Source organism: Pimephales promelas, chromosome 1 (assembly GCF_988280905.1).
Source record: "Pimephales promelas chromosome 1, fPimPro1.hap1.1, whole genome shotgun sequence".
Classification (NCBI taxonomy): domain Eukaryota; kingdom Metazoa; phylum Chordata; class Actinopteri; order Cypriniformes; family Leuciscidae; genus Pimephales; species Pimephales promelas.
The window spans coordinates 35,677,515-35,690,242 of record NC_142769.1 but is presented as its reverse complement, the minus strand read 5'-3'; the positions used below and the strand labels follow the sequence as shown (position 1 = coordinate 35,690,242).

Sequence of the window (12,728 nt, the reverse complement as noted above, 5' to 3'; positions counted from 1 at the left end):
TTATCTTACCAGGCCTGTTGCCACTCTCTCTTATTGATGTCTCTGATTTGGAAATTAGCTGATGATCAATAAAATGCCGCTCAGATCTGTTGCTTTTGGTGGCGTGCAATCCAATAAATCTGCATATAACGCAGGAGGTGAAGATCGGATTTATATCCGTTTTGCAAAAACACATTTATGTGGCCAGGTGTAAATGGAATCAGTACTTATTATCCGGATAACTTATCTGGATACAGATCGCATTTTAATACCAGGTGTAAACGGGGTCTAAAGTTCTAGAGGGCCGTCCAGATCCTGAACTCATCAAATGCTTGTCTGAAATCTAATGATCTAATGTAAATGTAAAAATCCAAAAGTCTGAATGTGCAAGAGATTGTTTGTGATGCATTTAAAATATCTGGTAGTTGTGCATTTACAGTTTTAAAAGAAGCTCTAGATTCTGTCCTAGTTTTAAGCAAGATAAAATGATACAGTCTGACCTAAAGCACTGGCATCTGGTGCTGTCTAATGAGCAATCATTATCTCTGCTTTTTTCAAGGATTGTTTGCGATCCTTTTCTTTTGTTTACATTCAGCATTGTTCTCTCCTGAGGACATTTTCATATTCATGTGTGAGCTAATATAATGTCTGATGTTCTGAGAAATATCCACACATAATAACCAAATTCACGTGCACAGTTTCTGAAATGTCACCAAATGCAAGTGCGTTATTTGTTATTGACTTGTCCCACAGACATGCTAACATTGCAAAAATCCTCACAGCCCAATAATGTCACTGGTAACCAGGGGTTAACTGGGATTTTGGAGACGTGGGAACCCCAAAAATTCACCAAAGTAATACTTGAAGTACAGCTATTTTTCAGAATTATAGTATTGTAGTCAGAACATCCCTTGAAATAAAAAATATTTAGTGTCTAGTATCTATTAATTGGCATGTATAATTAATAAAAAAATGTTTTTGATGAATACCTTAAACTGATATATAATGACCCTTTAAATTAGATTTGTCTGCTATATATATATATATATATATATATATATATATATAAATAGCAGTATAATTACAGTAATGTGTATTTGTAATTGGTTACTTCAAAACTGTGCTTAAAAGCAGCGATCAGATCAGACTCAGTTTGTGACTGCTGCTGTGTGTGTGTGTCTGTAGCCACAGGAGTCGTGAGGAGGAGCGCATCTCTAAACCAGCGGCTGTATCCACTCCAGTTAAGATGGCTGAGGATGCACTTCTGGCACCGTCTACAGATCAGCCCGGAGACAAACAGATCCCTCCCCTGCCAGGTCGGGACTTTCACCTCCAGACTTTCAGCTGTCTTCTGTCTTTCCTTCTGCTCTTCCACTTTCTTCTCTACCCAGTCCGGTGGCGTGTGCCAGACTTCTTAAATAAGGCAAAGTCATCTCTCCCTGTTTTTTTTTTCTTTTTAGTCCAATGTAAATTCATGTTGCATTTCCATGTGATGTTTACAGAGCCCTGCTCATGAGATGCAGACAAAAATATATGTCATGGCCACGAATTAAAAATTTATTCTCTTGTTTTAGTAAATCATGGCCACCTTTTACTAATTTGTTCACTCTTTTTCGTTAAATTATGATCCCAAATTAAGAATCTGTTCTCACAATTTATTTATGAATTTCCTTGTTTTAGTAAATCATAGCCATGTTGAACTAATTTGTTTTCTTGTGTTGATTTTAACTAAATCAAGGGAATGAATTACTACAACATGGCCCTGATTTAGTAAATCAAGGGAACAAATTATTATATTTTGTACACAATTTGCTTAAAATGAGGGAACGAATAAGTAAAACGTGTTGACGTATTAGTAAGTTGAGGAAACAAATTGTCAATTTGTGGCCATGATATACATGGTTCTTTGTCATGTTGTGGGGCCCTGTAGATGTTTACTCGGTTTCCAAGTTGAAGGCACATGGAACATAATTTACCTAACACAATGATCAAGCAACCAAGCCAATACTACAATATTATGTTTGTTTAAATATAATATTACTATACTATAAACAAAACAAATTACTACACTTAAAAACAAAAAAAACATTCACATTACTCCTAAAAATGTAATAGCTAGAATAATACAGTACAACACATATTTGTATGTATCTTTTACATAGTACGACAAACACTGTAATTAGTGCATCAATTTCCACTGATTTTCAGACCCATCTGGTTCGCAGACTGATTGCAAACACGATAGTCAGGTATTATTGCTTTGACAGAGAAGACAATTCAAACAATTCATACTTTTACAATTGTGATTAAATAGTGTGTAAACATATTCAGTTTTATTTTTGTACTGTTATTTTGTTTATTTTTATGTACATTATATTTTGATTTAAAAATACATTTTTATTTATATTTTTAAGTCTCCCTTGCCCTCCTACTCCCACTCCCATGTTTCCACTGCTGAAAATCAGACCTTACTAAGACCTGTCCTCTCCTAGTTGTCTCTCTATACTTTGCTGCTGTTTGCTCCATCCTGATCTGGAATGCCCAGATCTGACCTTGCTTTGCTCTGGTTTTTCATGTTCCCTTTGGTCTGATTAATAACCGAAGACTATGTTGTAAAGGAACTGTGTGTTTATTGATGTACATCATCATCAAAGTCTAACAGAGATGTGTGTTTAGAGCCAAAACCAGTGTATGCACAACCTGGGCAACCTGATGTTGATCTGCCAGTCAGCCCCTCTGATGCCCCTGTGCCCAGTGTCACCCATGATGACAGCATCCTTCGGTCAGTGTTGTTGCATAATCTGTACTAATGTCATATTCCCACTCGCCCTTTCTAGTGATTTACTAGCCAATTATGCTTTCTGTATTATCGTACATAAATACCTGTGTATCAAATCATTTGAAGCCACACACAGCACGAACAATGCTATGTAAGTCCATGGAAAACTGACCCAGTTTTATTCTGTTTACTAGGCCTAGCATGAAGCTGGTGAAGTTTAGGAAAGGAGAAAGTGTAGGATTGAGGCTGGCTGGAGGAAATGATGTAGGGATATTTGTGGCTGGTGTGCTGGAGGACAGTCCTGCTGCTAAGGAAGGCCTGGAGGAGGGAGACCAGATACTCAGGGTGAGGATCTTCTTTTACAATTACATCTTTTAGAACTTTATAGTGAGGTCTTACAACATGGATCTGGCATAATTTGAAAGAACATGCACTAAATTTGACTGTAAATATGGGTCAAACAAACACTAGGAGGGACAGGATATTATTAAAGGGTTAGTTTACCCAAAAATGAACTTTGTCAGAATATGAATAGGTTTGAGACAACATGAGAGTGAGTAATTACTGACAGATTTTTCATTTTTGGGTGAACTAACCCTTTAATAATATATCCTGTCCCTTCTAGTGTTTTTGTTACAGGTGAAATGTGTATACTTTTGTTAATTTTTTTTAATTTAAATTCATATATAGTTCAAATTAAATTGTGTGTGTAATTTTAACAAAAAGTGTTTTTTTAATTGCAACTAGTGGCATTTCTTGTGTGAACATCACATATTTAGCAGATACAGTATCATATCTGTGAAATCTAATCCTAAGAAAACATGTGTTTGATTGTTTTGCTTCTGAACATCTGTTGTTGACTAATCTCTGTACTGTAACACTGTGTAACATTCCACTTTTTCTCAGGAAAATATGAAGACACTGTGTGACCCCTGTGGCTGTGGGCAAAAATAATCATGACATACTCCTGCTCTGACTCAGTGCCTGTCTCCCCTCTGTTTTCAGCTTTCCTTTGTTTTGCCTTCGGCTCCACAATGGCACTCATTGTTTAACTCAAGCCTCCAGTGGTCTTACACTATTGTCAGTTGCTATGTGTAATACAGTGAGCCTAAGTCAGGCTCATTTAGGCTTGTTTATCACTGAGCACATTTTAATTATACATAGACAGCTTTGTGCCTCACCCACACTAGTCCAGAGCAGGTCGTCACAATGTCCGTACACACATGTGTATGAAAGTTCCTGTTTCTGCTTCAGAAAACACACTCTCCTTAGATTCCAGGCCCTGCCTCACAGGGAGTCTCCCAGCTCATTGTTTTCCCTTTCCATTTGGTCAAGGGTGACTCCACATTCACCTCAACTCTTTTTTTTTTCTCCCTGAGATTGTGACTTGAAGATAAAGTAGAAACACAGAAAAAGTGGATTTGCTCTTTATTCTCTCTCAACTTCTCTTTATTTCTATTTCCACTGTCAATAAACAGTGTATTGTTAAGTTACGGCACCGCAGAGATCTAAAGCCTGTTTTCTTCTTGCACTCCCTACTGTTCGTAGGTTAACAATGTTGACTTTGCAAACATCATTCGTGAGGAAGCAGTGCTGTTCCTGCTGGATCTTCCCAGAGGTGAAGAGGTCACTATCCTGGCTCAAAAGAAGAAAGATGGTAAGCCGATGGATATGGCTTTCATGTATTTATTTTGTTGGCCTATGATCACTTATTACATGGTTCTCAAATAATATTCAAAAGCCCTCCATTCTAAGTTAATAGGCCAATAATAAGCCAAGAGTAGGCCTCACCCCCCAGGTGCTCTAGAATATTTCATTCTGATTGGTCAGTTGCAGCATTTTGTGGTCAAATATCTTTCTGCAATAATTGCTAAAATGATTGATCATTGAGCTCTCACATAGCTGTGCTACTATCGTGTCTCATATAACTCTAGCCTTTTTCTTCTCACATACAAATAAAAATCAATTTCTTTGGTACAGTAAGTACTTCTGTAATAGGTGGGATACATTGCAGTCAGATGGTCATTAAGGGTGATATAATACCCCTCTGTTGGGGTCATTATCACCATGTTTGGGTTTATTTTGTAATGATGACCACTTAAATAAATACTTGTATAACTTACCCTATTGTTTAGTTAGGTAAGATTCAATCTTTCATACTAAGAAAGATATTTAGTGTTAATAGAAATCTGTAAACTCAGCAGGGAAGCAGTGCTCTACCAACACTGTTTACAGTGGTCGATGTACCAGTCTGTTGTGGTGAAGAAGGTCTCGATTTAATGGTCAATCTACGTTCCTACTCTCACTTATGGTCATGATCTTTGGGTCATGACCGAAAGGACAAGATCCTGCATACAGGCGGCCGAAATGAGTTTTCTCCGCAGGGTGGCTGGGCGATCCCTTAGAGATAGGGAGCTCAGTGTAAAGCCGCTGCTCCTCCACATCGAGAGGGGTCAGCTGAGGTGGCTCGGGCATCTGTTATGGACGCCTTCCCAGGGAGGTGTTCTGGGCACGTCCCACTGGGAGGAGACCCCGGGGAAGACCTAGGACACGCTGGAGGGACTATGTCTCCCGGCTGGCCTGGGAAAGCCTCGGTGGCCCCCCGGAAGAGCGTGTCTGGAGGAAGTGTCTAGGGAGAGGGAAGTCTGGGCATCTCTGCTTAGATTGCTGCCCCGGATAAGCGGAAGAAGATGGATGGATAAATCTGTTCCTCATGACTTCCTGTTAACCATCTCATTTATATCCTGTCCTCCAGTGTACCGGCGAATAGTGGAGTCTGATGTGGGCGACTCCTTCTACATCAGAACACACTTCGAATATGAGAAAGAGTCTCCTTACGGGCTGAGCTTTAATAAGGGAGAGGTGTTCAGAGTGGTGGACACGCTCTACAATGGAAAACTGGGCTCCTGGTTAGCCATCCGCATCGGGAAGAACCACCAGGAGGTGGAAAGAGGCATCATTCCCAACAAGAACAGGTAACCACTCAGTAAAGCACCAGTATACAAATAGTACACAGTTTAGGAGATCATGTTTAGTTCACTATAAAAATACAGTTTTTTTTCCTTTGTCCTGTGTAATGCATGATTAACTATATGCAAGTTTGTGATGCTAGAGAGAAATAGAATGTGGTTTATCTAAGTTGTTAAGTATTTTTTTTTCATTGAACCATCAGCAGCAAAGACATTGATTAATAAAGTGAGATTAAATACACATAGCATATTTGTGTTAGTTAACATCTAAATATTCAGTTTGCATTTCTCAGTTTTTATTCATTTTGAGGAAAAAATCTGTTTTTGTGCTAGTGAGATGAGTTAATGCACACTCAAATTTAGTATAGAAGTACAATAACTAGTGATGCTCCGATTGATATTTGCAAAAAATAGCTTGATTGGCGAACTCCAAAAGCGCCGATCACGTGACGTAAATTACTCGTGCGACTTTTTTCCACCTGCATGCGCGGTGCACGGGCACACAACAGCAGAGTGGAGCTTGCCAGTGGCAACATGAGTTCTCCTTCTCCCGTCTGGAAGTGTCCGACAAAGACGTAAAATTAGCCATCTGCTTGGCCTCCTTATGTTTCTCTGCCTTGTTATTTATGAAGGATGGCATTGGCTTACAGTAGCTTACATTATTTTATTTTTTGGATCTGATGTAGTGGGTTCCTCTACTACATCAGACGTTCATAATAATAACAGAAAAAAAAAAAACTTGCCATAGTTTTGTCCTTTTGTCCTTTGTTGCAGTAGCCAGTTTTACATTCTGCTGCCAATTATTAAATGTAGCCAGTGTATTAAGAGGCTACAATTACCAAATATGCCAATTACACAAGTGTAACTTGATCCCATCCCATTAAGCTGATCTTAAGGCCAATTTATACTTCTGCGTAGGGTGCGCGCAGTAGGTACGGCGTAGCATACGCACAGACGCGTCCCATACCGCGTACCCTTCCGCGTTGCCTGACGCGCACCTCTTCAAAAATGTAACTACACGTCGCGACGACGCGGACCGCAAGATCGGTGATTGGTCGGCTTGGTAGCATCGCATTTCCTCCTACGCATTTCCGCACGTACCTTCTCACGCATTTCCACACGTACCATCTCCTCCGACGTCTTCTGTCATTTCTGCCTTTCAGTTTTAGTAATTTCACTAAAATGAACTGTTTTTCCACCCCAATAAGCTCCAACTCCAACATGATCCACTCTCTTTCAGTCGCTATTGCTTGTAGTAACCTAGCCGCGAGGAATCTAAACACAGTGGAACATTAAAACCCTCCGCCGCCAACTAGCGTTTCGGAGCAATACTGCAGAGCAACCAATACCTGAACGCAGAAGTATAAATGCTCACGACGGCGTCGCCTACGTGCGAAGCCAACGCCGTACACTACGGCGTACCCTCGACGCAGAAGTATAAATTGGCCTTAATGTGTGTTGGTCTGCCTGACACCCCTTTCTTTGGAATAATTTTGTTACTCTGCCTTATTTGGGAAAGATGGCCTACAGTAGCCTTAAATTATCTCATTTTCTAAGTACAATTAAATAAACACTTGGTGGTTCTTCAAGATCGTGACTGTAGGCTATTTTTTCTTCTTTAATACAGTTAATTTATAGTTCATTTATAGTTCTACAAATGGTGCAAACTCTGCTAGATTATAGATAAAAGATTCCCATTTCCCTGCCATTCTGTGATTGGCAGTGATCGGCAATCGGCAGATCATGATTTTGGTAATCGGTGATCGGCCCCAAGAATTCTGATCGGAGCATCTCTAACAGTAAACATCATGTTTACACAGTGCACACAGCGCTTCTGTAACTTTACTCCTGGTTTCTCTCAACATGGGGACAAGAGAGGTGTTATTAGTCAATTAATCTAAATCCAAGCTACTTCCGTTACTTGTTTGAAAAAGTAACTCCGATATTTTGTTGAAAATTTAAGTAATCCATTACTTTACTAGTTACTTAAAAGTAATGTTAACTGATTACGTAACTAATAATGTCTTACTCCCAACACTGCTTCTAACTAAAGCTGACCTTGTTTTGCCATCTTCTCTTCAGGGCAGAGCAGTTATCAAGCGTACAGTACACACTCCCCAAAACTGCAGGCGGCGACCGAGCTGACTTCTGGAGATTCAGAGGGCTACGTACCTCAAAGAGGAACCTGCGGAAGAGTAGAGAAGATTTGTCAGCTCAGCCTGTTCAGACCAAGTTCCCTGCTTATGAAAGGGTGGTTCTTAGAGAGGGTATGTATGTATTTATTAACGTTAGATAAGGATGCACAATATATATCGGTTTCATGTTATCAGCCGATATTTGAGATGTTTTAAAATTTACTCATTTTTTATCAGTATCAATATTGTATACACTTCAGCTGACATTGGTGTTTAATTGTGCATGCTCATTCATACATTTAAATAAGCTTTTCCAGCATCTAATGCTCACTTAAATTAATATTTAATAAAACTGTTAAATGTAATCCTTAGCAAGTCTCATTTTCTATCAACAATCTTTCTGAGCAATCTCCATTTTTGATACTTTACATTATAATATTCAGATGCCTAAATTCTCATATTTTTATATGTAATATTATTTATCACATATTTATTATGTATTTATGCTGAAAATAGCAATATTTCTGTTTTGTTTAAACTAAAGCAGAGTTGTTGTTTTTTCTATTTCGTTATAGCTGGGTTCCTGAGACCGGTTGTGATCTTCGGGCCAATCGCAGACGTGGCACGAGACAAACTGGGGAGAGAGGTGCCTGACCTGTTCGAGCTTGCAAGTGAGTGTCCATTTGTTAACACACATCCCTAGATAAGACGCATCGCTTCAGTTTTCTAATCCACCTACCTGTGCAGAATACTTGAGCTGTTACAGCTGTCCTGCTCTCCTGTGTCAGTAGCGCATTTAAAATTCAGCTTGTAAACTGATTCCTTGAGTGGCCACTGGCTTTATTTACATAACATGTATGACTGTATTTGCTTTTCAGAGACACAGCACCCAGATGGAAGGGAAAGTACGTTGCATACAGTAGTCACATCAGCTCACTTCATCAGTAACCATAGTTACTAGAGGCTGTGCATTATTATGGCATCCCTTATTTTAGTTACACCAAATCGACACTGCTTGAAATGGTAATGAGAAGTAATCCAAGGTGTGTTCATGCTATCGACAGCTCCAACCCCCCCTCCCCAACCCTTCAGTCATGCTTGAGAGGAGATAAAGGCACATTGCTCATTGATATCCCCCATCCCAAGCACCTGCTTCCTGTTTTATTTGTGATACTTTGGGCTTTTTTCTTTTTCTTTTTTTGCTGAAAAGACTTCCTGTAGTTGCTGCTTTTTCAGAGTCATGATATAGAAAAGGATACAGATGCTGTCTTAAAGGGGTAGTTCACCCAAAAACAAAAATTGTCATTGTTTATTCACCACTGGACCCCATTGACTTTCACTGTATGGAAAAAAGAAGAAAAAAACCATAGGATGTTGACCGTATTTAAATTTTTGGGTGATCTTATCACATTATATAATTTACCAATGTCAGGAGCCACCAATGGCTCCTAAATTTTAAAGTACACTTACCTCATGTAATGACCTTCTGGTTTCACTCCGTAATGTCAAACGTTCTTCAGACATTCCAGACCCCTTCTCAGTCACTGTGGTGTACAGATGCTCCTATTCCCTTCACTTTATACAATGGATATTTGCAATCTATAGTTAATTAAAATGCACCACATTGATGTTACACGTATTGGGACATTTGAACAGTCTGCAGGTGCTCATATTGTGTATGCGGGCGCATGTGCACATCCATGTTGAATTGCCTTCTCACTGAATGCTATTGAGGGGTGAAGATGCTGATGTCCTGCATCAGAGGGCGCTCAGGAAGTGTATGTGTATGCTATTATGGATTATGTTTTTTTCTTGTGTAGAGAGTGAACCCAGAGATGCCGGTACTGACCAGCGCAGCTCGGGGATCATACGCCTTCACACTATCAAACAGATAATCGACCGGGTGAGTTATCTTACACACACTTAACACTAGGGTTGCCAACTGTTCCGTATAATACGGAATCGTCCCGTATTTGACGCATAAAAGTCTTGTTCCATATTGAACTGATTTTTATATTTATTTTTAATTGATATTTTTGAGAATCAATTCAGTGCAAATCCATGACAGACACATAGCTTCTAATATATTATGTCAGACAGACTATGAATGAACGAAGACCTGCTATAATGGCAAATTCGGGGACTATCTGAGGCCACGCCCGCTTGGAGTGCTCTGACCTGTAATGGCGTAGAGTTGGCTCATTGGTTGCACGTCAGAGGCGCCCGCGCATTGGATGTGCAGTTGCCGCAGCGCAGCCTATGAGCGAGCCAGACGCTCAATGTGCTCGCTATGCAGCTGTAAATCGTCTATGCCGCAAATACGTTTTACACATAGGCTTCAGTAAATCGAGAAAAATGAGTTTCTGAAGACATATGTAGGCTATGATAAGGAAAACTACTAAATTAAAAATATAATTTTTTGCACTGGAAAGAACATTCTAGAAGTCTAATTCTATTGAATAAATTTGCACAAGGCAACAGAAAACTGTTGTGTTTATTTTTCTTCAAATGCAGTCTAAGCCAATGAGTTTTGAATGTTATTGTATTTGTTTAAGTTAAAAATAAAACCTATAAACTAATCAAATCCATGGTTCATTGTTGGCACAATTATCATGATAGCCTTTATATATCTATGTGGTTCTGTCTTGAATTGATTAGGCCTACTTGGCTAATCTATAAATAATTTTAAAGATAATAATAGGCCTGTGTTATGTGTTATGATATGCTATAATGTATGATAGCATACAATATTCACCAGAAGTCATAATTTCAGGGGTTATATCTTTTAGCAAATTATGAACCCCCCCTCCCCGGCAACCCTACTTAACATACAAAATTGTTTAAGGCACATAGTGCAATACAGGAACTTTCTGAATGGCACTACTGCCTCCTGCTGGTGGATTATGGTACAACACAATTTCTTGAGACTCCATGAAATCAGTGAGAGGTGTTTTTTTTTTTTAATGTTTTTTTGTAGGACAAGCATGCAGTGTTGGACATTACTCCTAATGCAGTGGATCGGCTGAATTATGCTCAGTGGTATCCTATCGTGGTGTTCCTGAATCCTGACAGTAAGCAGGGCGTGAAGACCATGAGGACTAGACTGTGTCCTGAGTCTAGGAAGAGTGCTAGGAAACTCCATGAGCGTGCACTCAAACTGAGAAAGAACAACCACCATCTCTTCACAGGTAAACACAGATGTTTTTGTATGTTGTATTCTTTATTCTTTATTGTTAGCAGAAGACCCTACGCTTGATGGTGTTAGTTTAAGTAACATATATATATATATATATATATATATATTATTCTTTATTTGGCCTGTAATCAATCATTCCGGTAGATGATGCATGTCACAACATTTGTTCCATCTGTGTCTTGTGTCTGTCTCTGGCTGTGTGGGTCCAGGTTTCGTCAAAAGCTCTTCTTTAGGGAATCTGACCATCGTGTTAGTGGGCGTCTGAGTGAGCTACATGCCAAGCCCATCGGTGCTTTTTCTTGCTCGCATCTTTCACCCTTGATCCCGCAAACAGTTATTTGTAATCTTATCTCTTCATGTGAATTTGAGCTGCCTTCATTCCATTGCTCTTTCAGTTACAGTGAGTTTCTGTTCATTTGTTGTAGGAGACCGTGTCTCACTTCCGAATAGTAGTACTGGTTGTATGGTGGTGGTATTGAAGAGATGGGTTCGCAGGGTTGGTTTGCTGATGGTAGTGATAGGGCTTGACAAATCTTTAGGCCTGATTTAGCTCTCACACCCATCCAGGACATCCAATACACCCACAACAAATTTTGGAACCACAGAGAACTTAGGCTGGGGCTGTGCAAAATAATAAAAAAATTTTTTTCTTAAACTGCACCTTCACTTCCCTTTTCCTTTTCATTATCTTAATTTTCCCTGAAATCTCTCGGTCTCGACTCTCTCTCTTGTGTGTGTGTGTGTGTGTGTGTGTACCTTTCTTGCTACTTTCTTGTACCTGTCACTTCTTCATCAGCAGTTTTACTGTTATGAACAGAACTGTCTCAACATTGTTGCAAAAACCCCCACCTCATTGTAATTTGTTTGCACAGAATCTAAATTTATTTTGGGTAAATTCAAAGTATGTGGTGGTGTTTTCTCTTAAAAAAACAATGGGTATTGGCATGGGTAGCGATAACCTCGCTGATAGTTGAGATCTTCCACCATGCTGCTTTCTGTCTGCGAGATATACATATACAGACACAAATTGACACATTAATATACACTAAAACACAATTTACATGGCTTAATCAATGACTAATAAATAGTTTACTTAAACTTGTTGTTTTTTTTATTTAAAGGTTCTCTAAGCGATGCTGGGCCAAAACATTTTTTGTCACATACATCAAACGTCTCCTCACTATCGGCTAGCTGCCTGTTTCCTAAACACACTGTAAAAAAACACAGTCTCTGTAGACACCACAGGCTCCACAAACGGCAACAAAAACAATCATGTCTTACCCGGACCACGAAACCTAACAAACAGTGTTCCAGCCAATCACTGGCAAGAAGTATTTGAGGGTGGGTCTGGGGGGTTAGTGCGCGTGCACATGAAGGGTGTGTGTGTGTGAAGGAGATAGAAGCATCAGAGGGAAGTTTGAAAAATTACCGACACACGACCAAAGAGACGTCGTTCTGAGGAACATAAAAAGAAGAAGGAGTCGTATAAAGAACGTGCGAAGTTCCGAATTTACATCGGTAGCAAAGCTTTTGAACGATGGCGAGAACTCCGGCGGCAGAAGGGCTTCCAGTCCGACATTCAGGTTGCTCTATTTTTGCTTGACAGGTGGGTAACGTTAAATTGTTTTTTTTTCTTCTAAATTGACGCTTATGTTCGCCAAACCCACACA

General features: G+C 39.5%; 1 protein-coding gene across 12 annotated transcripts in view; it reads left to right on the top strand.

Moving 5' to 3' along the window:
- Positions 1-12,728, top strand: part of tjp1a (tight junction protein 1a) — a 125,780-nt gene that overhangs the window by 96,930 nt on the left and 16,122 nt on the right. For 6 of the 12 annotated variants that reach the window (XM_089129556.1, XM_089129554.1, XM_089129553.1 and 3 more), the window contains 10 exons: positions 1,165-1,295; positions 2,656-2,761; positions 2,953-3,103; positions 4,307-4,415; positions 5,514-5,733; positions 7,810-7,994; positions 8,438-8,533; positions 8,741-8,767; positions 9,683-9,765; positions 10,840-11,050. In XM_089129556.1, the coding sequence (XP_088985682.1) occupies positions 1,165-1,295; positions 2,656-2,761; positions 2,953-3,103; positions 4,307-4,415; positions 5,514-5,733; positions 7,810-7,994; positions 8,438-8,533; positions 8,741-8,767; positions 9,683-9,765; positions 10,840-11,050 (1,319 nt within the window). The remainder of the gene's footprint in view (positions 1-1,164; positions 1,296-2,655; positions 2,762-2,952; positions 3,104-4,306; positions 4,416-5,513; positions 5,734-7,809; positions 7,995-8,437; positions 8,534-8,740; positions 8,768-9,682; positions 9,766-10,839; positions 11,051-12,728) is intronic. The other 6 variants (XM_089129558.1, XM_089129557.1, XM_089129559.1 and 3 more) reach the window with 2 other exon arrangements.